At 40.9% G+C, this 25461-nt stretch overlaps 1 protein-coding gene and 1 long non-coding RNA gene across 2 annotated transcripts; one reads left to right on the forward strand and one right to left on the reverse strand.

The window, feature by feature from the left end:
- Nucleotides 1-5318: 5318 nt before the first annotated feature.
- Nucleotides 5319-8189, reverse strand: IL6 (interleukin 6; the record flags this gene model as incomplete). Its single annotated transcript, XM_050329673.1, has 4 exons — nucleotides 5319-5586; nucleotides 7434-7580; nucleotides 7794-7907; nucleotides 8019-8189. Coding segments are annotated over 4 exons (624 nt in total), but the record flags the coding sequence as incomplete, so codon positions are not given.
- Nucleotides 8190-8416: 227 nt separating this feature from the next.
- Nucleotides 8417-21484, forward strand: LOC126647455 (uncharacterized). The gene is made up of 4 exons (XR_007630607.1): nucleotides 8417-13180; nucleotides 13889-13955; nucleotides 16722-16822; nucleotides 19189-21484. It is a non-coding gene; the product is annotated as an uncharacterized LOC126647455 (long non-coding RNA).
- The last annotated feature ends 3977 nt before the right edge of the window (nucleotides 21485-25461 follow it).

A 25461-nucleotide genomic window follows, 5' to 3' on the forward strand; every position in this document is an offset into this window, starting at 1 on the left:
GATACAAACTGGTACTGTTTGGTAATCATGGTGGGCAGAAACTCATTAGCACTCCGTGGTGACAGGCCCTTCAACAAAGCATCTCCTGCCAGCTCAGCTCTGAGGAGTGACCCTGGAGTGTGGGCATAGCAAGCAATGGAAAGGGGGATAAAGACAGGCTAAGAGACAAGGGGGAAGGAAGGTAGGCAGAGAGTCAGAGTCCTGAAAAGAGAATAAGGACAAGGAGGTCAGTCAGAACAACAACAAAGGGTTTTAAAAATGGACAAGACTTTTAAAGGTGGCGGTGAAGTGAGAAAAAAGCATGCACATCAGAGGAGCCACAGAGCCCTGTGGGGCTCCTGTGGTACTTGGTGTGTGATGCTGAGGGAGTCTTGAATTTGGTGGTTTTCTTGGTCTTGGTGTTTGACCTGTGGATCTCCTGGTAAAAAAACAGTCAGTGTAGTGTCGTCACTAAACAAAGGAGAAAAAACAAATCTGGATTTCAGTATAAATTTGTTCTTAATAAGTTAATCTACAAAGGAACCTGCATGTTTGCTAACAACTCTTCAAAGATGGCCAACTGTGAGGCAAAGTTAAGGTGATAGGAAATTTGAAACAGGTATTTCCTTCTGCTACAAATTCCTGTTGTAGATGTGGATTGTACAAAGTAACTGTACTGTTATCAGTTATAAAACAGAGGCTATCTCCTTTTTTTCATGAATTAACTCATGAGCAAAACTCCTATTAGCTTAAACTCTAACTTTTAAACACATAAACAATGCAGACCAAAGCAACATTCTGAGTTTTGTCACAAGAGGTCCCAGTGCTGGTGACGTATAAAACCCATCCTTTGCTGCTTTGTACGTCTGCCTTCCAAAAGGGCTGTAGGTGACAGAGTGCTGCTTAAGATCTAGTCTTCTTGCATTGTAAGTGAAACAGAGATCTAACATACTGGTTTTTATCAGGAAAAAATGCTAAACCAAAACATATACCCTGGATATTTTTTTGAAATATTTTTTGAAATATTTTGTTACAGGCTTGGAATTTAAGCTATGATGATACTGATGATATTTGGAAATTACATTACATCAGTTTTCACCACAGAAGTAGAGATCACATCCTGTCATATGACTAATCTAATTTTTACAAATAACCACTTAATTGGAATTTCTAAATACTTTTCCATGATGGTGTGTGATGCAATAGCCATGTCTTGGTTAAGCTTGTGGGTTATATGCATTGTTTCCTGGTTATGCTTTATATTCAGGATTAGAGAATGGGTGAGATGGAGGTAATGCTTATCTGCTAAGTGCAAAAGGGTATTTTCTAAAAAGGTATCTGCTAAGTGGAAAAGGGTATTTTGGCAAGGCAAATCAAATCTCAGTGTTCTGATTCTGAAAATGAATGTGTAAATTTTTTAAAAATGAGTTTTCTCATAAAAGATTGAATCTTCTTAGATTCTGGTCACTGAATAGAAATTCAGATTGCAAAATGTCTTTATCATGTTTTCTAATGACTGCCGAGATCAGTCTTGAAAATATGCCAAGATTTGGTTAAATATGTTTAGATTACAGGAATTAGTTTATTTTGCTAGGAGTTCAGGGAGAAAATGGTACTTCAGTGTTGAAACCTGCAGAGGTTGCATATTTGGGGAGCAAGGGGGTGGGTTTTGGTTTTCCTCTTATCAAGGAGTAAGAAATTGTTGTCTAGTCATTTGACTTGAGAAGCAAGGATTTACAGAAAGCTTCCCACCAATATCACAAAGTTTGTAGTTACATTTATACTAGTTATATAGTATATGTAGATAGATATATATATATTTGGCAGCACCTCTTGACCATTAGGATGTGATTTTGATATATACCACTGCATACCTAAATTTCAACCATTTTATCTTTTAAATTGACTGTGGAAAAGATTATTAGTCACAAATAACAGTGGCAAACTTAGGGGGAAGTTTCCCATCAAGCTAAGCCAGCCTAATGGCTCATTACTGCAGAAAAGTGTTCCTGCTCTCATGCTTTACTGGTGGCATAACTCTTCCATTTCTTGTAGAATCAGTTTGGTGTTGCTAATCTCACCATCATCTGTTAATGAAATCTGTGAAGGTATTAGACATGCAGGCAGTCTTTCAAGTAGCTGTTGTTCTTTCTGCCAAAATTTGGTGTTTACGGCAGTACATGAGCTTACTGGGTAGGGGATGGTACTGCAACCTGGGAAGTCGGTCAGGCTGAAATGTTTTCACTTTTTTTTTCTTAGAAGTTTCTTACACAGAAAAAGCATGGTAAAAAAAATTGAAAAATGATACTTCAGAGTCTATAATTGGAAAAAAAGTATTTTTTTTATTACAGATGACTTTAATATTAGGTTGCATTCTGTCTTTTTAATTTTTTGTTGTTATTTTGGTTGTTTGAGGTTTTTTTCTCTCCCTTGTCCAGCATTCTAGTGTTATGGCAGCATTGCTAACACTGTTTCTTAATACTGTGGGTTTTTTCTTGCATAGAGTGTATGCATACTTTTCAACATAGCTTTACCTTCTTCCTGCATTGGGATTTCAAAATCAGGATGAAGGGAGCTGGTAATCTGTTCAGCATTCCAGAATCTCAGTATGGGGTTACTGAATAGGGATGCAGTGGAAGGGGAAGGGCTAGCAGGGATCTGCAGGGCAAAGCTGGTCCTGTACAGCAGCAACCAGAATGCTGCTTTTGTGGGGTAATTTCCTAATTTTTTAGGTAATCATTAGCAGGTCTTTTTTTGTTTGGGTTGGTTTGGGGGGTTTTGTCATTGTTTTGTTTTTTAGGGTTTTTTTTTGCCTTGCTCCGTGAGTCACTTAGGAGGAGCGCTCTTCTGTTGAAGTGTTGGGGTATTTCATTGTGACTAAATCTAGTTAGGAATGCTCATTTTTACTCTTGTTCTGTTTTTTTATGTGTCTGTACTGGTCTGCCAACTAAAATAAATGCCTGTGTGTGTTTTTTGATTGTTGACGAATACTTCCTGCACAGCAAACTGGATAAAGGACGACTAGTTGTGTCGTCTAAGAAGCCCAGTAACATCAACAAGGTTTAGGTCTCCTTTGACTTCCGTCTGAATTCCCCAGTGCAAATCTTCCTGTAGCACAAGCGCCAGTGAGCGTTGGTTTCAGCAAGCAGTGTTTTTATCCTGGCGGCAGTCCCTGAAGTTGGCACTGTAACAGCAGTGATGGCCAGCAAAGCAGCTGCTGCACTGAAGTACTCTGAGAACTGCAGGTGACTGTGGAGGAGCCACATGTAAAATAATGGCAGCTCAACAGCAGCACCAGTGACATCCTTTGCTCCAGGAAGGGCTTGAAAGTTGGCCTTCCCACCAAACAGGTGGTAATCTTTGCTCATCTTCTACATCCTAAAATGTGGCAGCATTTAGATCTCTGCTCTACTTGCAGACCATGCGGGGTGGCTGCCAGCTGCAGAGTGCTGGAGGTGTGGGTACTTGTCTATCAATTGCAAGGGATTTCAGTACCTCGATTCATAGATGCTTTCTGGTCTTTAAGGAGATCAGTGCAAGTTTGTTTTACTCCAGTGTACATAGTAATTAACGGCGATCTCTACTGGGGTAGAGGTGAAACCAGAAAATGCCTTTCTTTTTGGTCAGCCTTTTTTTTTCTTTTTTCCTCTCTGTTCTCTCATAGTAATAAGGTCCAGTGCAGGATCCACATTTGGGTTTCATAGCCATTATTGTGATAATAAGGGCCAGAATGATCACTAACCAAATGGTCACTGAAAAAAAATCTCTCTGAAAGGAAGCAGTGAAAAAGCCAAACCAGGCTTTCCTATGTTTCCCAGCACATGCCAGGATAGCTAAAGCAGGATCTTACGTGCTGTGGGAAAAATCATTCACCACAAACATCTTTAAAGTGACCACCTTGAGGTCTCCTCATTCTTTCTCAAGATGTTACACAACTTAAGACGACAGTTTTACCATATTGGGCAAAGCAGTGGTTTTGTTTGTTTAGAGCATCTGAAATGTGGACAGTGGGTGGACTTGTCACTGTTTTGGCATCCCCAGTGGTGGAATGCATATGTGGACAATCAGATCGCACAGAGGAAGAGGAGAATTTACTGACATCCTTATCCACATTCCAGGGCATACCTTTCATCTTCACTGCTGTACTGGAAGAAAGAGAGAGGGTAATTAATATTCTATGAATTTTAGAGACAAAGCTCGAGGGACTTCTGCTGCCTGCATCCCTTGTGTGGCCTGTGAATTCCTCAAAGTTTGGGTGTACCTGGTACCTGCACAGCTCCAGTGCTGCAAGTGATGCAGCTAAGGAAAGTTTCAGCAGTTTGATACTCAAGCTTAGGTTTTGGTTTTGGTTTGTTGTTTGTTTTTTTTTTTTTTCTCTACAGTATTCAAGAATATGCATTCATGGTTTGTGGCCTGTCCATGCTAGTGGAATATAAATGATAAAAGACAAATGCATTGTGTCATCCATGGTCATTGACATCTCAGCAGCAATATGCTGATTTATATCACCTAAGGAAAGAACCTAAGATTTTTTTTTCTGCTTCTTGGGAGAGAAGGGAGAACTGTTTAATCAAACTTGGAAAACTCCCTTGGATGACAGCAGTAAAACTAATCAAAAGATAGTATTCATGTCAAAGTCTCACCATTTTATTTATTTAAAAGAGATTGTTAAACTTGTAAGAAGATCCTTCCAAACAATTACTGTTTTATGGACTTTTCCTTATTGAATGTAGTGGAGTTATTGTTCTTTTGTTTCTCAGGAACAATGTTTTAGTTTATCGTGCTCATTCTTAAGTTCTGTGTGCGGTACATCTGGTTCCTTTATATCCAATTTTATGAGTTATATGTTGACCAAGTTGTCTGTATATGTGTGTACATAGGTGCTATGTAGGTAACTGAACTAATTAACACAGATAAATTCTTGAAAGTGGTTATTCTGATAATTGCAGGCATTAAAAACTGAATTTATTAGAGTGCCTTAGTCTTATTTAAAGTTCACACGGGTTATACAGGGTTTTTTTTAAAATCAGCTTTTATTTGTTTTAAAAATATAAATAAGTCATAAATACCATCTTTCAAATAGTTTAAAAACATAAGGTAGACAACAATTTTTCTGGGTTCTGAAAATATTTTTTTGTTGAGTACATATTAAATAGGTTGGTATTCTGAATAGTACCAGTATAAAGGTAAATAAAATATGTCCTTTGCTTAAATTATTTGTAAATATTGAAAATATAAATAAGAAACATTAGAAACTAATAAATATTTTAAATACAATAAATAACTTCCTAGAAGGAAATAGGAATGTATATAAATGCAAACCACTGTTACTTTTTCTGGTTCTTAAAACAGAACAACACTGTCATCTGCCACATGACAGATGTGTAACGAAGGATTGTGCCTGAACTAAAACATTTAGGCACTGAAACTCCTGGTATTTTTCAAATAGCGCACAGCCCTCACTGTTTTCTCCATAAATGAAGTAAAGTCTCGGAGGATGAGGTGGGTGGTGATTTTCTCAATCCAGGTCTTACTGGACTTCAGCTTTGCACGGAGGGATTCCTGGGTATCTGCATCTGGGACGATCACTTCTTCGGGATTGATCACCTATGAAAAAGACAATATTGGGGGGATCCTGGTTAAATTGTAATTGAGCTTATGGGAGAGCATCACTTTGTGTGTTCCCAACCAGCTGCGTATCCACCCTTTCTGTACTGCAGGCAACAGTTCTCCCTGGGAGCTCTGCTTCTATGCAACTGTGCTTCAGTGGGGGGGTTTGAGGAATGCTGATGCCTGCTATGATTCCTGTGTAAGAATCTCTGATCTATACTGTTTGCTCTGGTTTGAATGCAATGTCTGGCATTGTGCGGTCCAACACTCTGCACTGAGCAGAATCAACACACCCTCCTGCTGTCTGACAGTCCCGTGGGGAGGTGGGAAGGTGCTGATCATGGTTTGTTCTAACCTGTACTGGTTGCTCCTTCCTGAGTCACATAAACTGAAATTGGGAGTAAAGACTCTCACGTTTTATAGTAGATCAATAGTTTCCAAAGATGTCAAACTTTAGTTGCTTAATTCTTGCTTTCCAGGCATTTAGTCACAGAGGAGACTGAGTGCCGCCAACTTTCACTGATGTGTGGGAGCACAACTACAAGATGAGTAAAAGTAGTTATGAACTTTTTTATTATGCAAGCCTCCTTCTGGCATATCTGTTTTTTGTGTGTGTGAAATATAAAAACATATTCCTTGTGTCCAAACTACTTGGAAGTGGATTCTGATCACATTCCCTGTTACTGGTATACCCAGCTCCTTGTTGCACTCTGTAAAAGTTTGTGTTTGGATATCCAGACAGGTACTGTACTGGTGGATCTATCTAACCACAAGTGACAGATTCTGTCTTGCTCTCCTTTCCTTAAATAGCAGATTTTTCTCTCATAAAGAAAAACTTCCAACTTGAAGATCAAGACTTTTTCTCAAAACCTCTATAGTTTCTACAAGTAGAGGTTTTGCTTTTGATCACTGTGTTTAATTCTGCCTGTTTGATTACATTGATTCTACTAATTTTCAAAAAAATCCAAACCCTAATCTCCCTCAGTTATGAAACAAACTTTCTGCAAACTAATATATCAAGTTGGAAGCCAGTAGTCAGTTGCTGTCTTATGATGGGGCTATTATTCTCAGCTAACACTGTGAAAAAAAGCAGTTCAGCTTCCTTTCACTTTAAAGAATGATGTACATAAATCAGTATGTTAGGAAATGTATGGGAAACAAACAATGGCCTTTTCACGTGCCAAAAAGCACCTTGAAGGAAATAATTCCCCAAAACTTCTGCAGTCCTTATGTGGATGATTTTTACTTGGGCAAATAGGTTCCCCAATGACAAAGGAAATATTCATTTTAAGGATTATTAATGTGAGCAAGAACTACAGGAAATAAGTGAATTTTTGAAGTGTGATCTTTCAGAGCTCTCCAAAGCATGGAAAATGTCTGTCAGCATTTAGTTTGCCAAATCAAAACAGTATTTGTCAAAGTTTTTTTTTCTCATGATCATTACAAGCAAAATATGTGCTTTTTAATAGGCAGCTATCTTCCTTGATTTTTAAGCTACTGATAGATATCTCAATATACCATACAGCTTGGCTTAAAAGTTTGTTTTGGAAAGTTTTAAAGATCAATACTACTGTAAAAATGTATTTGCACTTTTTTTGATGCATTTAATTGGTTTGGAAATTAGAAATAACAATAGAAAGTAGGAAGAAGAGTTGTTCTTTAAGAAAAGAAACCAAAACTTTGTAAAACCTCAACATTAGTCATGGGGATAAGATCTGAGCATAAGGAACTGTCACCTGTTGTTTCAGGGGGAAATGTTCAGCTTCACATAGCATCCTGTATCTCTGACTGCACATCAGTATTAAGCCATAACAATTATCAGAGTGAATTTAAAACCAACTCACCATCTGTCTTATGGTATGTGCCAGGTGCTCTGTACTATAGGATAGCGATTCAACGTTTTGGTTTTCGCTAGTAAAAGTTTCTTGTACATATTTGAGGTATGTCTGAAATGTATAAAGCCCGCTGGAGATTTTTCTCAAGCATTTATCCTGAAATGAGAGAAAGGTGAGAAAGTCACTTACAGTTCAAAATGCCTTGATCGCAATGCTGTGTGCAGGTTAGCAGATGATGCTTATAGATTGTGGAGGTCTGGCCAAAGCCAGCTGGAGCCGGCACAGATCTTTAGGTCAACTTCCACATTTTTTTAAGCAGGCAAAAGTTGCCCCAGGCACATAGGCTTAGACCAGAAAGGAGTTCCTTGCCTCATCGAAGCCGGCGTGCAGACACCCGTCTTCCTCCGTCACTCTGGGGAGGTTGAGGTTGTTCTGGAGGAGCATTTCCATGCTGTTCTCGCAGACGGTGAACTTCTCGCACATCTGGGGAGAGACACCAAGAAGTTTCGGTCGCACCTTGGCCGGAGGCAGCTTTTCCCCCCGACCCTGGCCGGGTGTGTGCGGGGTGCGAGCCCGCGGGCCGCCCGTACCCACCTCGTGCTGCAGCTGAGCCGCCCGGTCGCGCAGCAGCTGCGCCAGCCGCAGGCTGAGGGGCAGCGCCTCCCGCCGCGCCACCGCCTCCTCCGGCTCGGCCTCCCCCGAGGAGTCTGCGGCGCCGGGCAGCGGGACGGCGGCGGACCGCGGCAGCAGCAGCAGAGGCAGCAGCAGCAGCGGCAGCAGCAGCGGCAGCGCGGGCTGGCGGCGGGCGGAGCGGGCACGGCCGCAGCCACGGCTCGGGGCAAACTTCATCGCGGCGGCTTCTCGGCTCCGGCCCCTTCTCGTCGGCGAGGCTGGCGGGTTGAATGAGCTCCGGGCATCCCTGAACGTGTATTTATCGTGGGGGCTTCGAGATTATTCATGGCCTGGGAAAATCCGGCATGAGAACACGGAGAGGGAGGAGGGGGGGGGTGTGTGTGCTTGAAGGAGCGTGCCGGCTTGACACTGTTGGAGAGCGGGATTGTGAAACGGGGCCGGTGGGAACATGAAGTAATCCTGCTCCGTAATTCCTTGAGGGCCGGGCTGCCCCCCGCACACACCGCCGGCTCACCTGACCCCGCGGGGTCTCGGCCGGGGCCAGAGCTGGAGCTCCCTCCGCTCCAGCTGCCTCTGAGCCTGCCAGCTCCAGCCGCGCAGAAAGGCTTGGAAATCATACGTACTTGGAAATCATACGTACTTGGAAATCATACGTACTCCCCTACCTGTTTACATGCATGCACTACACATGCTATATACTTTCTGGTATTTCAACATTTTAAAATTTAAATTTTAACGTTTTAATAAATATATTTATATATTTAAATAAACATATTTAAACTGTATGGTTTAGGGTTTTATGAATTTGTACGATGTATATTTATCTTTGTATTTCAGCTATTTTTATAATATATATATATATGTGAAACTAAACGCCCCTCTTTAGGTGCAGGGTATGTACAAGTTGTAAGTTGCCTCTTCCCCTGTGAACTACATATGGGTAGATTAAATACATCACATTCATACACTTTAAGTGGACCAAAACCAGCTCCTACAGTTCCAGCAGGAGGGTGGCTGCAGGAAATGCCATGAAGTTCCCTGTTATCTGCTGCCTTATCTTTTTCTGCCTACCTGGTCAGTGTTGCAGGAATTTTAACCTTTCACAGGGACTCTTCACCCAGGGCAAGTGTGCCTGTTTAGATCAATCTTGTAGAATGCAGACTGAGTCAAACTGGGCAAGGCATGCTGACATTGAACTTTTGGAATGTCTTGAACTGATTTTGGCCAAATTGACCTTTTTCTTTCCTTTTTTTTTTTTTTTGTGTGTGTGTGTTAATATGAAATCAGTTCTGTTTTCTCACACAATGAAGACCAGAGTGAGACCTGATTCTGCTTTGGGAAGTGCTGACTTCCCAGGGTGCAGAGTGAGGAGAACAGAACATGGGGCGTAAGAGAGGTGATAGACAATACAGTGACTGAACTTGCGTGTCTTCATTTGGATTCTCCCTTTAAAAAAAACCGAGATACTTCTAATTCATTTCTAAAAATAGCTTGGATAGAGAACCTCAGGAAAGAAGCAGGCTACTACTGTTTTTTATTTCAAGTCTCGTTCTGACAGTAACAGAAAGGGAACTGCAGTAATTTTGCCCAGTGGAGAGATAGTAGAGCTGGAACACAAGTGTGAGAGAGCAGCTTTCAACAGCAGCAGTCCATCTCTGCCCAGGTCCCTGAGCACAGCAGAGGGGATATTCCCAGAACAGTATCTACTGTAATGTTAGCTCTCCCTTACCGGGTCTGTGGAGTTAGGCATGGAAGAAAGCATACCACTAACAGTATATTTGACTAGTATCAATCAAAAGATCCTATTGCAACTGTACAAAAGGATTAAAACAGCCAGAGCAGATGAGCTCAGTGCCTGGTATTTGTGTTCTAATGACCATCAGAGTCAGGTACAGCAGGGAAGGAACTCCTGCCTACCTCTTTTTCCATTTGCAATAGCCATATGGATGTACATGCCTCAGAGAGGAATTTCCTTCCACTGCCAGGCGACTCATAGGCTGTTCTCTGCAGACAGTCAAACTTTTCCTTTACCTAACTGAAGTGAAAATGCTACTCTTAAAATGACCAAAACTTGGTAGAAGGCTGTGTTTCCTTAATAAATTTTTTTCAGCAGGCATTCTGTAATTGAGTCTTGTCATTTTAAGAGTGAAATAAAAACAAATTTCATCTGTTGTTCCTCATATAAAAGGCTCTAAGCCTTCAGTTATTATTTTCTCATTTTGGGGTTTTGTTTACTTTTTTATATGAATGTCCATGTGACTTTTCAGAAGTACAAAGTATACTTACATGCTCCAGTGGAAGTTGCTCATTAATGCCTTAGAAACTCCATTTGATAATCTAGGACAAAGCGTAGCATTCAAGGGAAGAAGGAACTGGAATTTACACAACAGCATTAAAATACTTCTTCTATTGCTGGGGACAGTTTCTTATGGAAAATCACTTATTTAATTGGTCCTGTACATAATAGAAATACTTTGTGCTGATCTATCTATAATAATGGTTAAAGTTTGTGGAGGGCTTAAAGGAGGTCAATTAATCCACACTGTACTACAGTGAGTTGCACTGATTTATCAGTAGTCACGTTGTTCAAAATGTATTAAGCCCTGAACAAACAGCACTTGCTCATGAGTTAGATACAGGTCAGGAGATCTGCCTGGTACTTGAAATGCATGAGTAGTATTGCTGAGACTCAAAGGCATAGTTTCTAGATACCGAGGAGTTTCTTTCCTGCATAGCACCTCTGTAATGCTGCCGATTACTGTTCTTGCATCCTTTTATTTCTATTGCACTTCATTTCACTGTGCAGGTTATTTTTTTCCTTGGCATTTATAGTATCAACCAGATGGCTGCATTCTGACATGTAAAACCTCCCTAAGGTGTGATTTCAGAAATTCTCAGTGTTTATCCAACTTTTTCTTCTGTCTGAGAAATGTATGAAAATTACTACTGTACATTTCTGTAGGAGCAAAGGATCCAGTTCTGAATGTTGTAAAGAATCTCTCAGACTGTCCACACATGAAAATTGTTCCTGATCGCAGTCAAGTGTGAGTTTATAGCCAGGAAGCCAATCCAGAATCATCCCATGTGTCAATCTCTTGTTTTCTAGGATCAGTGTGCTACTCATTGACCTGTTCTGGAATGGGTTCTGTTTCTTCTAGAATTCTTACTCTGCCCAGGAGCAAACCCATGCCGCTTTTACTCCTGATAACTTGGGAGATTTGTACAGAGGAGGCTGTTTTCAGGAGAGGTGATTGACAACAGCATGGAAATGGTGCTGCCACTAAAGAATTCAACAAACTGCAAAGCTGTCATGGTCAAAGCTTGTCTCCCCTCTTCTGTTGGCTGTCAGGCACATGTCTGCAAGGAGCCCTACCATGGGCCGAGGTAAAACACAGCAGCAGGAGACACTGCTTGCTGAATGCTGTGAGTCAACTAAATGGCTACATAAATGGCATTCCTAGATAGAAAAATAAGGTATTTTATTTTACTAGGGTTATAGTATGTTCCACTTTGATTTGTGTGTTTGGTTTGACTGTCTTTCTCATTCTAATAATCTCCACTATGCTACAGTAGTAAGACAAACCACTGATGCATATTGGGGAATAATGACTTAAAATAGTATTGTGGGTAATAGGAGAAATACAAATGGAAATATGGTGTTCTTTTATAGAAGCGTTAGATTTTGTGTGGGAAAAAATGCCAATTGTCAAAAGACTGTTCAAGAGGGATCATGGCAATGGCTGAGTAAATAATTTCCAAATTTCTTGAATGAGGTTGGAAAGCTGATGTCCAGTTCCCCTGACATATTTTTGGTTGGATTCCTCAAAGCTTAAAATGAGGGAACTTGAGTTCCTACAGATCTTGTAAAGAATGTCAGAGTTCTTTGTGGTGTTAAACCAAGCTGCCCTGTGCTGTATTTGAAGTGAACAGGTTGAACAGGTCAGTAATACCCTGTGTTCATGTTTCTCATAAGCAAACATTGCTTTGACAAGCTGCGTGTCACCAAAGACCGCTGAAGCACTTGACTAACAGCCTGTTGCTTTTGTGGCTTTGCAAGTTCTTTGGTTCTCTGTTGGTTGTTTGCCAGGGAACTGCAGAGCTCTTTGGGGACTTTTTGGTGAAAAACTCTGGGGATCGCTAATTTTTCTTTCCTTAAGAAAAACATGCATCATTTTTAAACAAGACTAGGATGTGTAATAAGACAATTTTTCTTCCTCAAGTGCATCATATGCAAATACCATGGGTTTCCTTGCCTTGAGCTAAATCAGAGGTCTAAAGCAAAAATGTTTGCTTACCCTTAAATTACATCCTGGTTTTCAGCTTAATCTGCTTAATCTCAAGAAGAGAAATCATGCCCTGGTCTTCTCTAGTCAACTTCCAGGCAGACAGGTGGGCAGTCCTCGGAGAAAGAGGTCATAAAGATAACTGTTCTTGGGGAATATCTGAATGCTGCAAGCCACTTTAAGTAGACACCTCTTCAAGTCATAATGATTTCAGACATTTTAATGCTGGAATCGGAACATTGTGACACTTGCCAGTGAAACTAGATTTGCACTAGGAACACTTTCTTGTTGTGGCTGCACCAATAAATGGTGTCAGGAGGCAATTCCACAAACTTTTCTTACGGAATGAAAGTAGCTGTTGCTTTGTCTCTATCACAGTGCAGTGTGTGTGCTGTAGTGGGTACTTTTTCACGGGGCTACATCAGGCACCAGGTCAGAGAACTGGATGAGTTAGAAATACCCCAGTGGCCTTTGGTCTTTCACAAGCACACTCTCACAGAACCTGCATGCTATATCTGGCTTATTTGTGAGCATTACCCACTATGGCAACATGCTGTTTTGACAAGGATCCCATTTGATGGGTATTGTGTTTTGAATTTCGTAGGGCTGTACTTCTAAAGAAAATCTCTTTCCCCCTTTAAAAATAAATTGATTGTAAATTCCACTTGTGTTCAAGGAACCTCTTTGTTCCCTTTGAGCTCTCTTTCTAAGCATAAAAGATGAAAATTCAAAGAAATTGTATGACGAAGCAGAAAAGTGAGGGGAAGTCACGGGGGAAAATGAAGAAGCTGAAAAGAGAACACAGCGAGGAGTCTGAGTGTATGGGAGGTACTGCATGGGGTAAGTATTTATCGTTATTGTTTGCCATTTTTAACATAGTACATTAGATGTAGATCGTGTTTTACAAAGCATTCAAAAGGCGGGTTCTCCCTCCAAGGAGCTTGCTCAATGCAAAAGGAAACTGAAGGAGTGTCAATGTTTATCTGTAATCACACTCATGAAAGCATACCAAGTCTAGTTCAGCTCAGTAAACAGAGGATCTATTCAACTTTTATATAAAAGTTCATGTGTTGCTAAATGAGATATCTGTAGATCTAAATGTGTTTACCCTTGTTCATGACCCATGTTTTTGTGCTCGTAATCTCATTACCAGACTTGATTGCTTGGTTTGACGTGTAGCCGTGCATCCTCATTTCTTTTTCTGGTCATTGCCTTTCTGTGACATTGTAAATTACCTGCACATAACCCAAGTCACTTCATGAAATTTTTGTGTTTTTTCCTCGATAGCACCAGTTTCTCTCTTCACTGAGAACAGAAGTTGGGTGGTATCAGCAGTTATTTTTGCCAGTGTATGCATAATGATGCAAGAGAGAGTATTTCTCATGCTTCAGGGAGTTTTATTTCTACCTCAGAGCTTAGAATAGGGAAATAATGCTGAGTGTGGGTATTTGTAATTTATATCCTGTCTGAGTACAATGAGATATGTAGACTGCCCAGCTGGAGGACTATCTTTTACATAATCTGTAACATGGTTGTACTGCTTAACAGGGCCACCGATAGAAGTAACTCCCTTGTCAGAATCATATGCAAGGCTCCAGTGCATTCCTTTTGGGAGGTAACTTTTCAATAGTACTTCATATGTTTTGGAATTTTTGTCTAAGCAGATGGGTAACTAGAAAACCAAAATGCACTATGCTTGTGCAGTAAGTGCTGTGTGGTTTTATTAAAGTTTTCTAGCTCAAGGGTGCAGTGGAGCTGCTGTGGTTTTTACCACTTTGATCATATATTTGGCTTTGCAATCTTGTTGAGAAACCTGAATATCACTGCTCAGTGCCTTATGCATTGGGGGTTTGGGGTCTTTCTTCCTTTCTGGGTGAGTTCTAGCAAACTCCTTTACTGTTCTAAACTGAATTTTTGAACAGGAACCTACTTACTATAGCAGGAGCACTTTCTAATCACATAACAGCACACTATAATAGCATTAGTAGGTTGTGCTGGATCTTTAATGTTCACTCTTCCACACTGATGTTATTGAAGCAAAAGTTTCCTGGGGCCAGGTTGGCTGTAAAAGCTTTGATCCCATCACCAGAGGATTTGAGCGATCTAGGTCCAACTAGGTTTTTCCTTCAGATGGCAAATTAGGTGGTCTGATGCTTTTTGTTTAGATTGCTCAACCAGGATGTGGGAAATGTTGAATCATATCCCTTCCCTATTTAAAGGGATTATTAACCCAGATTTACTACTTTACAGGAAAGTCCCCCAACTCCTAAGAATCTTGGCTAAGATATTTTTCTATCCCTTTTCTTAAATTGAAGCTTTTTTGTCACAAAGAGGAGATCAGGAGCCTGTGTGCCACCATGGTGGGTTGACTGGGATTCCAGGGGAAGTTTGCTCAAATATGTAGTACAAGAAATTTAGACCTTAGGCAGGAATAGAAAGTGATTCTCAGGGAGCACTCTGACCTCAGAGCTGTTGAGTAAGCCTGAGCATGGGTAAAGGCCTCACTTTCTCCATGGACTGCCTTTTGGAACGAAGAGCTGGTCTGTATGGTGAAACCCGGGAGGACTGGGTGTCAGACCCTCCCTGGCAAAGGATCCTGGCTGCCTGGCAGAGATGCCTGCTTCCTGAGAGGGAAAAGCTCCTCTCCCTGGAGTTTCTTATGGGCTAGTGCAAAAGCAAATCATGCAACACACCAGCTCTCGCACACCCCTTCCTTGGCAGGGGCTCTGCCCATGCCTGGCAGGGGAACACCACAGCTCTGCTGCTCTGGTCAGGTGCTTCTCTTTGTAAAGTCCCCTAGTATTGCTCACTCAAAATGCAGAATGTACTCTGTTTCCCCTGCTGATGTTAAAAATACATGCGAGACCAAAAGTTAAAAATAAAAACCAGAAGCAGTCAAGTTCAACTGCTTTGATACGAAACCAACCTCCAGCCCTTCCCTGTGCCTGAAGCTACATGGGACAATGGCAGTTTTGGTGGGACAATGGCAGTTTTGGTGTGGAGAAGGAACTTGTTGGGTATGTCCTTTTGTACTTCAGCTCAGCATCATCGACTGTCACTCCCTTCTGCTCTTACTTTGATCATCATTGTTACTTACAAGTGCTCAGATCTTGGAATTTTTATGGTGTACTTTTTTCTGATACTTCTTGTCTGGACTTGTCAACACTTTGAAAGTGCTTAGACTTTCAAAACATCTCTATATGAAGGCAGCAAAGAGTATTCTCTTTATTCCCTGTGAATACAGTAAATATTGGTAAACATGAACAGAGAGCAAAGGCCTTGGTCAGAATTACAGGCATTTTTAAGAAAGGATAAACAAAACTTTTGTGTTTCATTTCGCAGTATTTTCATTTTGTGTTTGCAATAGTCTGTGCAAAATTTCTGGTGAGAACTTGCATATTTTATACATTTTGTAAAATTAGCACTTTCTAAAATTGGATTTTCTACTATTTTTTTCAAAGTCATATAGAAGACATTCCATGGAGACTGCTATAGTGTTGCCAACTGCATGCTAAATCTCCCATTTAACCTAGGTGCCAAATGGCTATTTAGTAAAATTTGCTGCTTTCTGCGTAACATTTAGCATGTGGTTCTGCAATTGTTACAAGTTGATATGGAAACATTGGTGTGCTGCCCCCAGACTTATTTATTATTCAAATCCACTTTAAAACTCTAAAGGAGTTAGCTCTGCTAACTCCTGGGAAGTGGGAACATACTACCAAATGACTACAAATTTGGGAAAGATGCTACCAAAAAGAGTGTCGCTGCCAGTCTGTAATCTGACTTGTGCCACAAGTCACTTTTTGTCACATGTGTGTCAAAACGTGTGTCAGTGCTGGTGCTGGAACCATAATATCAGACTGGGGAGGGCATTTAGTTGGAAAATTCTACCAAAAGAATTTAATAGTTTTCATTAGTATCTCTTCTGCGATCTGAGTGATGGTTTGTCTGCCCAAACACTTGTGTCAGTATGAAGGATCAAGGTGCAATGCCTGAGTCCTGGGACAGTATCAGTAACAAATAATAAAAATCACTGTGGTTTAGTGTTGAGCATGAAAAATATTATACCTCATCTCAACATGCACATCTCACACCTCCAAAGAAGTGCATACTCTTGAAAAAAAGATTAAAAAAAAGAGAAAGTTTTAATACATTGATGTGGTCATCACTTTTTATTAGCAGACAAAACTAGTAGCTGAAGTCAATTTGAATTCATGAGGACTTTTGTCTCCCCACCTGCTTTCAATTCCAGACAGTGTTTTGGACATTTATTATTATTATTATTATTCCCTGAGTGGTCTTTTTGGTCAGCTTTACCCCCTTGACCATGGAAAGCCATTGCACATGTTTTAAACTGTTGTAACTCCACTGATTTTGACAGGACTTCTCTTGTCTAATGAAAGAGCGAAGAGCAAAGAGAGTCATGCTGAAGAGTTTTGCAATCACAGACTATTGTCACTGCATGCTTTGCCATCTGAATAGGTAAGTCCACAGCTGACAATTTTTTCTGCTAAGCAATGTGATGAGGTTGCAAGACTCTTTAGACTGCAAAGTTCATGACTCCTAACCTCCCGAAAGCAGAGCTTTTAAAAGGAGTGTTGATGTCTGAACATTTGGTTTAACCAGAACTCCCAATGCTCTTGGGTCTACTGAGAACCTCTGCAGAATAAAAAGCCTGCAAACAGTCAGTAAAACAAAACTGACTTTCCTGGCTTCTGATGATGACAAAAAAAATGCCTGGAGGGCTCCTTTAACTTCTCTAGAATTCCATTACTTTTTGTTTGGTGTTTGGTATCTTCCTTATTGTGTCCCTATTGAGAAAATATTTGTAAATCATTGCAGAGAACTAGTCATGGGGGGTTATGAAAATATTTACTTCTCAGAAGGTTAAGATTAATGTCACACAGATGAAAGCTGTTTTAAAACTTTCTCAAAAGCCTGCTAAATTTACTTGTAAGAGGGTGAACTCAATGACAACATTTCTATTGAATTCATTATGAAACAGGCAGTGTCTTGTATGTAAAAAGAAAGACCAAAAAAATGGGTAATGGCTTCTACCATCTGTCCTACTATATAATGTACCATTTTTTATGGGCAGTTTGTTCACTCTTTTCTGAACCTCAGAGCTCAGCTTTGAGGAAATTTTTTTAAAAGCTCCTCTCCCTGCTGTGGGACAGACAGCAACTATGATCACACTCTACTCTGTAGTGGAGAAGCCCTGGCAGAGGGGTAGTCTCTAATGTAAGTTTTACCCTTGGCTCTGAAAGGAGCCAGATGATGGCCTCAGGCACTTCACATGGCCTGGAGTTGTTCCTAATTGTATAAGTGTCTCTGTTACAATATTGATTTCCCCAGCTCCTTTCACAGTGTTTTGTTAGATGTGGATGAACACCAAACAGGTACTCAGCCTCGTGTTTCTGAGTAATCCTGTTGGCACCGATGGTGATGCTGGGCTCACACAGCACTGGGACACATGAGGATGTCAGCTGGACCAGGGCTCTGCTGAGGCAAAGCTTTTTACAGATTTGCTGTCTGAAGCCTTTAGCTTCAGCACACATTTCTCGGTGCACGTGAAGCTGGCAGATGTAGTTACCTTCCTCTCGGGCAGAATTTTATGCAACCTGGCAGGAATATGTTAAACATTTCCTGAAAATAAATGAAAGAGCTTCACAGACTGAGCAAGAGAACACCAGGAGAAAAACCCCATGCAATATACTGGTACAAAGCACCATGTTTAGGCATACTAAATAGTCAGTTTTACATAAATAATGCGGTTTATTTCCATGACAAATAATAAATCACATACACATGGTTTGTGCCATTTCTCTCTGCTGACTTCTAACTTTCCAGTCTTCTGCATTTGATTCATTACAGTTAGTGCATAGTACTGATAAATTTAATTTTTGACAATTCATGTGATGCAGATACCGGTTTTTCCCTAAACATTTTTTGCCTAAATATCAGTGCCAACAAAATGTAGTTTTTAAGCTTAGTGTTGTTACCATTGAGCTACAACACAAGTTTGAGGTTATTGTTGTTGGAAGTCTTTTCTTGTGTGATATGTTTGAGTTTTTTAATAAAGCTTTTGTAAGAGACTGAGCAAATGAAAGAGTTGGGTCTGGTTTAAATTTCTAGGATGAAATTGCAGAATTTCCACTCAACATGTAGGACTTTCATAGTATGTTTTTTGCAGAGGATCAGGCATTTCGTTTACAACTGTATTTGAACTTAGAAAGTGAAACTGTTTAGATTTCGTAGAGACTTCAGGATAAAATATTTTCTTGTAAGACACCTCTTGTACCAAGGGATTTTTGCCTCTTCAAGAAATGTTCAAGAAAATTGAAAGGAGGTCAACAAAGTGCATCTTGTAGATATTCCCCATATTGCAAAACTATTTTAGCTACAGATACTGTCAAAGCAGTGCTGATAACTGTCTTGCTGGGAATTGTGGTTGAAAAGGATAATACAACTGGGATAACCAGACATGTCTCAGCACAGAAAGGGATTAGAAGGAAATTGAAATCTCTTCTATTGGTAGCTAACTCCTCATTCATGATTTCAGCTCTCCTCATCACTGTTTTTCCAACCAGTAACTCCAGAAACAAAACTGCAGAGCTATGGCAGCATTTTGGATCCCCACAACATAACACATTAGCTCTGACAACAGAGATATAGTTGAAGAAATTTCTGCCTCCGCAGCTATGAAAAGACTGCCAACTATTGCTCTATTTGTGTCTTGTTGCATGCTTTTGGGATAATTATAAGTAATTTTGGATCTCAAGCATTTAATAATTTTTCTGGCCCTTATGGTGTTCCAAGTACAGTAAATATCTCCTTTTTTTTTACAGAAAACTCCTGGATTATTGTGAGACAAAGTGTGTCTCTGAATTTTGGAGGGACTGTCACGTGACAGCACAGCTCTGGTAGGAAGAAAAATCAAACACAGACCCCTTAGTTAAAAAGATGGTGGGGGGAGTCTTCAGTGGTTGACTGCCATAGTATACAAAGCTCAGAAAAAATTTGAATGGAAGGCAAATAGGAGTTGGGAGGGGAACAGGATAAAATGAAGCATAACTTTACAGAGTTGGATTATGTCACACCAATAGACTCTTTGAGAAACCATTTCCTGCATAAAGGAAATATGCATTTCCTTCCTGGGAATCTCAATTAAGCCTTTTCATGGAGTCTTGTAGGATGCAGTGATAAGGGAGCTGTGAGAAACCGGGATTAGGTATGCCTAGAGCTGCTTAAAAGGGAGAGAGTACTGCTGAGTGCTAATAAGTACATGTTGAGGAAGGAATTCATGAGCTGGGTGCTGTGATGTCAGCAAGTATGTTGCATAGAGATAGCTGTGGAAGGGAAGGACACTGTTGTATATGGTGGGTGTGCTGCTAATGTGATCTTAAAGTGGTCAGGTGAGGAATAGCCAGCAGAAAAGAGTGAAGCTTACTGCCCTGATTCAAAGAGATTATTGGGATTTCATTTAAATTTTGCATATGCTTTTTACCGTTCCATTAAACAAACATGAACTGAGACTGAAGGGTGCACAGAGTGGTCAGAGGGATGGAGGGCTTTGTGCTGGAAAGAAAGCTGAAAGTGAGTGCTGTATTTAGTCCAGCAAAACAAAGCCTTAGAGGGGACCAAGAATGCTTCTTATTGACAGTATAAATACCAGAGAAGATGCCAGTGAGCAGATAGGACTAACCTACTTGTGAATAGAAATGTGTTCTTCAAATGAGAAGGTGCTTTCTAACCATGGAACAAATTTTCTAACCAGAAAAATGTTTTGCAGTGGTGCCCAGAGGCTGCCAAATCTCCATCCTTGGAGCTGTGCAAAACTTGACCAGATGAGACTATGCGCAACTTGATCCCCCTTTGAATTTAAGTAAGGGAGTGGCCTAGATGACCTCCAGGGGTGCCTGCCACCTGAATGATCCCATGCACTATTAGAACAAATAAGTTCCCAGACACCTTTCACAGCAGAAGAGTGAGAAGCAAAAGGAAAGAAAGGAAAAGCCCTCAAAACCCAAAATGCTATTAAGGCAGACTTTTACAACAGGATTGTTTTGTACCTGTAGGTGCTACGCAGGAAAGAGACCTGAGGATTAGGGTGTTCTTTCCAGGCTGTAAAACCTTGCAGGGCAGACAGGCAGCGACAAGTCAGAACATGTCTTACCATCTCTTTTGGGTCTCACAGCTCAGCAGCAGCAATGAGCACTTTTTGATACAGAAGACTTTGACAACTTATTTATTGCTTGTCTTTATCACTCTTGTCCTCAATATAGTTTTCACAAGACTCAGGTTATTTTGCAGGAGAGCTGAGAATGGCTGAGTAATGAAACAAAGAAGGTGATGAGAGGCAGAATTAGAATATAGAAAAGGATTGGGGGGAAGTAAAGAATCAAAAGAGAATTGAAGGGAAGAAGGAGAAAGACGTGGTCAGGGGAAGCCCAGATTTCCTAAATAGACTGCAAAATCGAATTTCTTTGGCAGGTCCAATGGCACAGCCTCTCCTGAATAATTTAGAAAGTGAAATGAATTGGTGAAACAAAACTGACCTGACTTTTACTTTTGCATCAGGGAATTTTTGCATGACTTTTTGCATCATGGAATTATAGTTCTTGCAAAAGACAGAGCATTACCCTGGGCAGAGTCAGCTACAGTATTTTAACTCAGGTCTCTCTCCCTGACTCCTCTTTTTCTCCAGGTAGCCTATGCTAGTTTTGTAGGATCATCTCTAGAAGAAGGAGACAATTGTTTCTTCAAGCACATTCATCCCAGCAGGAAATATCCGTTTCTTGTTTGTAACTCAGTTTTCTACCAATGTCATTCCACTGAAATAAATTCAGGAAATTTGGCTTTTAGTCCTTTAGGAATCGTACAGAAATACATGTGCAAGGACTGGGCTGATACCTTTCTTAGCTAAATAGAAATATTAAAATTGGATGCTCAAGAAAAAATATTTTTAATGTCTTTTTTTTTTTTACATTGAAGTAAAAAATAGCAGGCAAAAAATAAACATACAAGGGGAAACCTGAGTAATTTAAAAGATATTTTCATGTGAAATTATACCTTATCCACTGCATTTGTTTGTATCCAAAAGGAAAAATTTCACATGCTTTTGGTAATTTTTGGATTGAGATGTGCCTGTTGTTTCTAATGGTAAAGAGGTATTAAGGCTCAGCTTGCCCTAAGCTCTGTATCCAAAATATAAGTATAAACCTTCATGCAATTCTCCGTGTATGGGCAAGGAAGTCTTGGCATCTGTGAGGCGCAGAAGAGCTATACACGCAGAACATGCAGCTTCTCTCTAATTTTGCACTGTTTCAGCATTTCGCTGAGAGCCAGAGCATGGCTTTCTGCCTCCTGGTACCCCTCTGATGCCTCTCAGGGGGATCGTCCTCCCCGCATGGGTGGCCCAGCATGATGCAGACCACCTGCAGCACACACCCCAGTGTCACTGCTCTCAGCCTGCCTTGTGAGCTCTGCATGCATAACGTGTGTGTGAGGGGGGGTTCCTTGCTGAGGTGGCAGCTGCCCTGCTCTCCCAGCACAGCCATGGGCAGGGGCACAGTTACAAGAAATGAAACAAGAACCTCCACAGGAAAAACAAAACTTTTGAGTTGTTTGGAAATGCCCTGTGTTCATGGCCCAGGGGCAGACGACAGTGGATGGGCAGGCATCTCCCAGTGACTCAAAGACCCAGTGCAGTTACGCATATGCGGGAGGAAGACACGTCATTCTGGGGAAGCCACCACGCACTTTCGGTTGCATTGAGTGACAGCCGAGGATGTCACAACAGACAAGTGTGATAGCTTGGCAGTTGGACATTCAAGAGAGGCCAAGCAAAAACCGAAACATGTCTGTGCTTGTACAGAGGAGGAATTCTCAAATGCTTTCTCCCACTTCACTTAAACGCTCAAGTTTTTCTCTTCCTCTGTAGTCAAAACAGTAACTGTCTCACAAGCTGCAGACATTTGCCTCTGATAATGTCTTTATATTGCACACGTTTCCTGTCAGGACACGATGTCTTTCTCACCACAGCTATAGTTGGTAGGATTGATACTCTGAGTGGCTAAAAATTTGCTCTGCATCCTCTTATGAACCCTCTGGTCTTTGAGGGTCACCTCTTGAATGCATCCTTACTACTACACCTTCCAATGTCTCCTTTCAGCTTTAGGAGCCCTCAGTTGCAAGTGGTCTCTACATCTATCTCCTGCAGTGGGATTTTTATCTCCTGTTTTGAATCTCAAAGACCTTCCCTTATCCGATCCACCTTTTCCAGGTGGACTGGCTGCCCTCTACTCCTGAGCCCTCTGTCTGCAGCTTTTCTATCTTAGTGGAGGATTCAACGTAGCTTGAAGGCTGTGCTGCTGCAGCACACCCAAAAAACAGTGAAAGGAAAGTTGTATCTTCAAGGTACCAAGGACTCCTCTGCAGGAGCTTGAATACAGTGCTGGACCTGACAGCCACTACCTTGCAAAGAGCAGTGCCACCATCTCAGGAGGTAAGAGTTGTGACTGGTACACAGTCCTCTATGGAGAGGAAGAGAGAGGGAAGTGTTTGGTTTGAACTTGGTGTGTGTGGAGGCAGCAAAGGACAGGGAGTGCCTGGTGATTGGTTTGGAAGGAGGCCACAGGGACAGAGGAAGGTTTTGTCCCTGAACTATATGAAGAGTCAACCACTGGCAGCATCACCTGCCTCATGTGGGATGCATGGTGGATGCACCCCAGCAGAGACATGGTTACATCACCCTGAGTGCCAGATGCATCCTTCATTGTGTTGTGTCATGCTTACATTGGAGAAGTCAGTCTTTGTTAGTATTGCTGGAAAAACACCAGCAGTCCATGGAAGGTTGGTCCTTTCTTTTCCTCTCAGGGGAAGGACTGTCAGTGATGATGGATGCAGGACAGTCTCCCCGCACAAGAGGGCAGGAAACAGTGTAGAGTTTGAAACTTGGTTGCACAGGGCCTTTTCAGGGCAGTCTGATCTGAGATACCACATAGTGAGTAGGATCCTTACCAAAATACCCTTGTGAAAGGAGGTCAGTTGAGGATGCACTGCCAGGTGTGGAAGTTTGAATGGGTGTTGGAACTCCTTGGTCAGATTTTGCTGTTGGCCGAGAGGGCATGAAGCAACTGCAGGCAGACCAATATGATCGATAGGCAGATCTCGTTTATTACATGTTACAACATTTGTTTTATACTCTCACACACATACATGTCACTACATTATTGGTTAACTACAAGTACATGTCGCTGCATAATTGGTTTGCAATAGTTAAACACACTTCTTACTACTTAGTAAATGTTGCTAGATGATTGGTTTGTATGCACTGTCCACGTGCTGTCCGTGCATATGAAATCATTGTCTTTCTCTAAGAACTCCTTCCCATTATCTCAATAGTTTACATTCTTGCAACCTGATATCAATGCCAGTACTTTTCCCGCAACCTGCAAGCAGGCCTCTTGCTAAGGCAGGCTAAGACCTAATAGTATGGTTTGTTCATAGTGCCTGTTTTAGCTAAGCACCCCACATTTTGCTGTCCCGACAGGTGTTGTAACAGACGCACCAGTCGCTTAAATGTAATTACCTGTAAAATAAGCATAGGCTCCAGTAAGCACAGACTCCGTAGGATCAGGGAAGGTCAGGGAAGATTCTGCTTCATTTAGTCATTGTTCAAGACAATAATTAAATGCACATAGAAGGTGAAATACATGCCTAAGATCCGCTGAAATTGAATCCATGCTTTAAATGTTTTCTTGATACTTCTTAATCCAGTCACTCTTTCATTTATTACCTCATGAAATCCTTTTCTTGAGACTAAGCTGAAATTACAGCCCTGTAATTTAGGGACCAAATTTTATACCTGAGTGTCTAAAAATAGCAAATTAGCTATTATAAGTCCAAGTTATACAACTTGGCTTTGCACTGCTGCTGCACACAGTGAAGGAACAACAGAAAAAAGAAGAAAAATTATTAGAAGAGATGTTTGCCCTCCAGCTGGACTATGTTCTTGTAAAAGCGATAATCTGCGTCAAAGTGATCTAAACAGAGGAACTAGCAAAGGAAATTAAAACTGTCATTCTTTGACACAGAATACCACTCAATGAGAATGCAGAACAGCTGTAAGCTAAATGAGCCATGTAATGCTTCATTTTTCACGAGGTCCTTTTACAGACTTCACAACAGTGTTACTAGCCTATGACTCTTGTCTGGTAATTAAATGGTTTGTGCTGGTAAATTATTTCTGCCATTTAAAAATGTATTTTTCATATTTTCTTGAAAAACAAGCAGGATAACCCGTAGCTTGTAACTGCTTTTGGAATGTGAATTGCTTTCTAAGTCTTCCGAGAAAACACAATTTCCAGGCCCCAGTCCTATAAAAGGAAAAAACAGAAACAAACTTATTTGTTTTTTACATGCATGGTTTTAGAGAACAAGTTTTGTTTACTATTCTTTATATATACATATAAAAATATATATATAAATGTATTAATGCCTATTTTATAAATGAAATTTAAAAAAAATTTAAAAACTCCCTCAAACAATTCAGTCAAACCCTATTTTCATTTTGGCCTGGCTGCTTACGTAGTTTTAGAAAAGAAGATCTTGGTAAGTGAAGAAGGTAAAGTATTCCCATTTTTAAGTGCTTTATCTTTCATCCATTTTCACTGTAATTTCAGGCAAGTTTACAGAAACTATTTCCCGTGCTTTCTTAAAGTTGTGAAAACACATCCCTCTGACCTTCACTCTGCAAAAAAGATCCTCTTCAGTCCTTGCATTGAATGGATTGCTTTGACCAATGTTTTCATCGCCTTCTCCTTTGGATTTGAAGATGTAGATAACATACTGGTCTGCTAGTGCAAGTTAGATAAGGAAATGCTCTCGTTACTACTTCTCCAAGATTGAAAGAAAATACCCTCCCCATCCCTTTGGACAAAATGGCAGTGGAAGTGCAGGCTGCTGCACTAGCCTGGGTACCAGGGGCACAGTGCTACCGAAGGGGCTGTGGGGGAATATTCTGCCTAGAGATGGGAAGAATGAAAGGATCCTCACCTCTTTTCTCTCTTCTCCACTTGAACCTCCTCAGATAAACTCACCACCTTTTTACTCTCTTT

The sequence above is a fragment of the Myiozetetes cayanensis genome, unplaced genomic scaffold, assembly GCF_022539395.1.
Source record: "Myiozetetes cayanensis isolate MyiCay16 unplaced genomic scaffold, myiCay2020 scf1, whole genome shotgun sequence".
Lineage (NCBI taxonomy): Eukaryota > Metazoa > Chordata > Aves > Passeriformes > Tyrannidae > Myiozetetes > Myiozetetes cayanensis.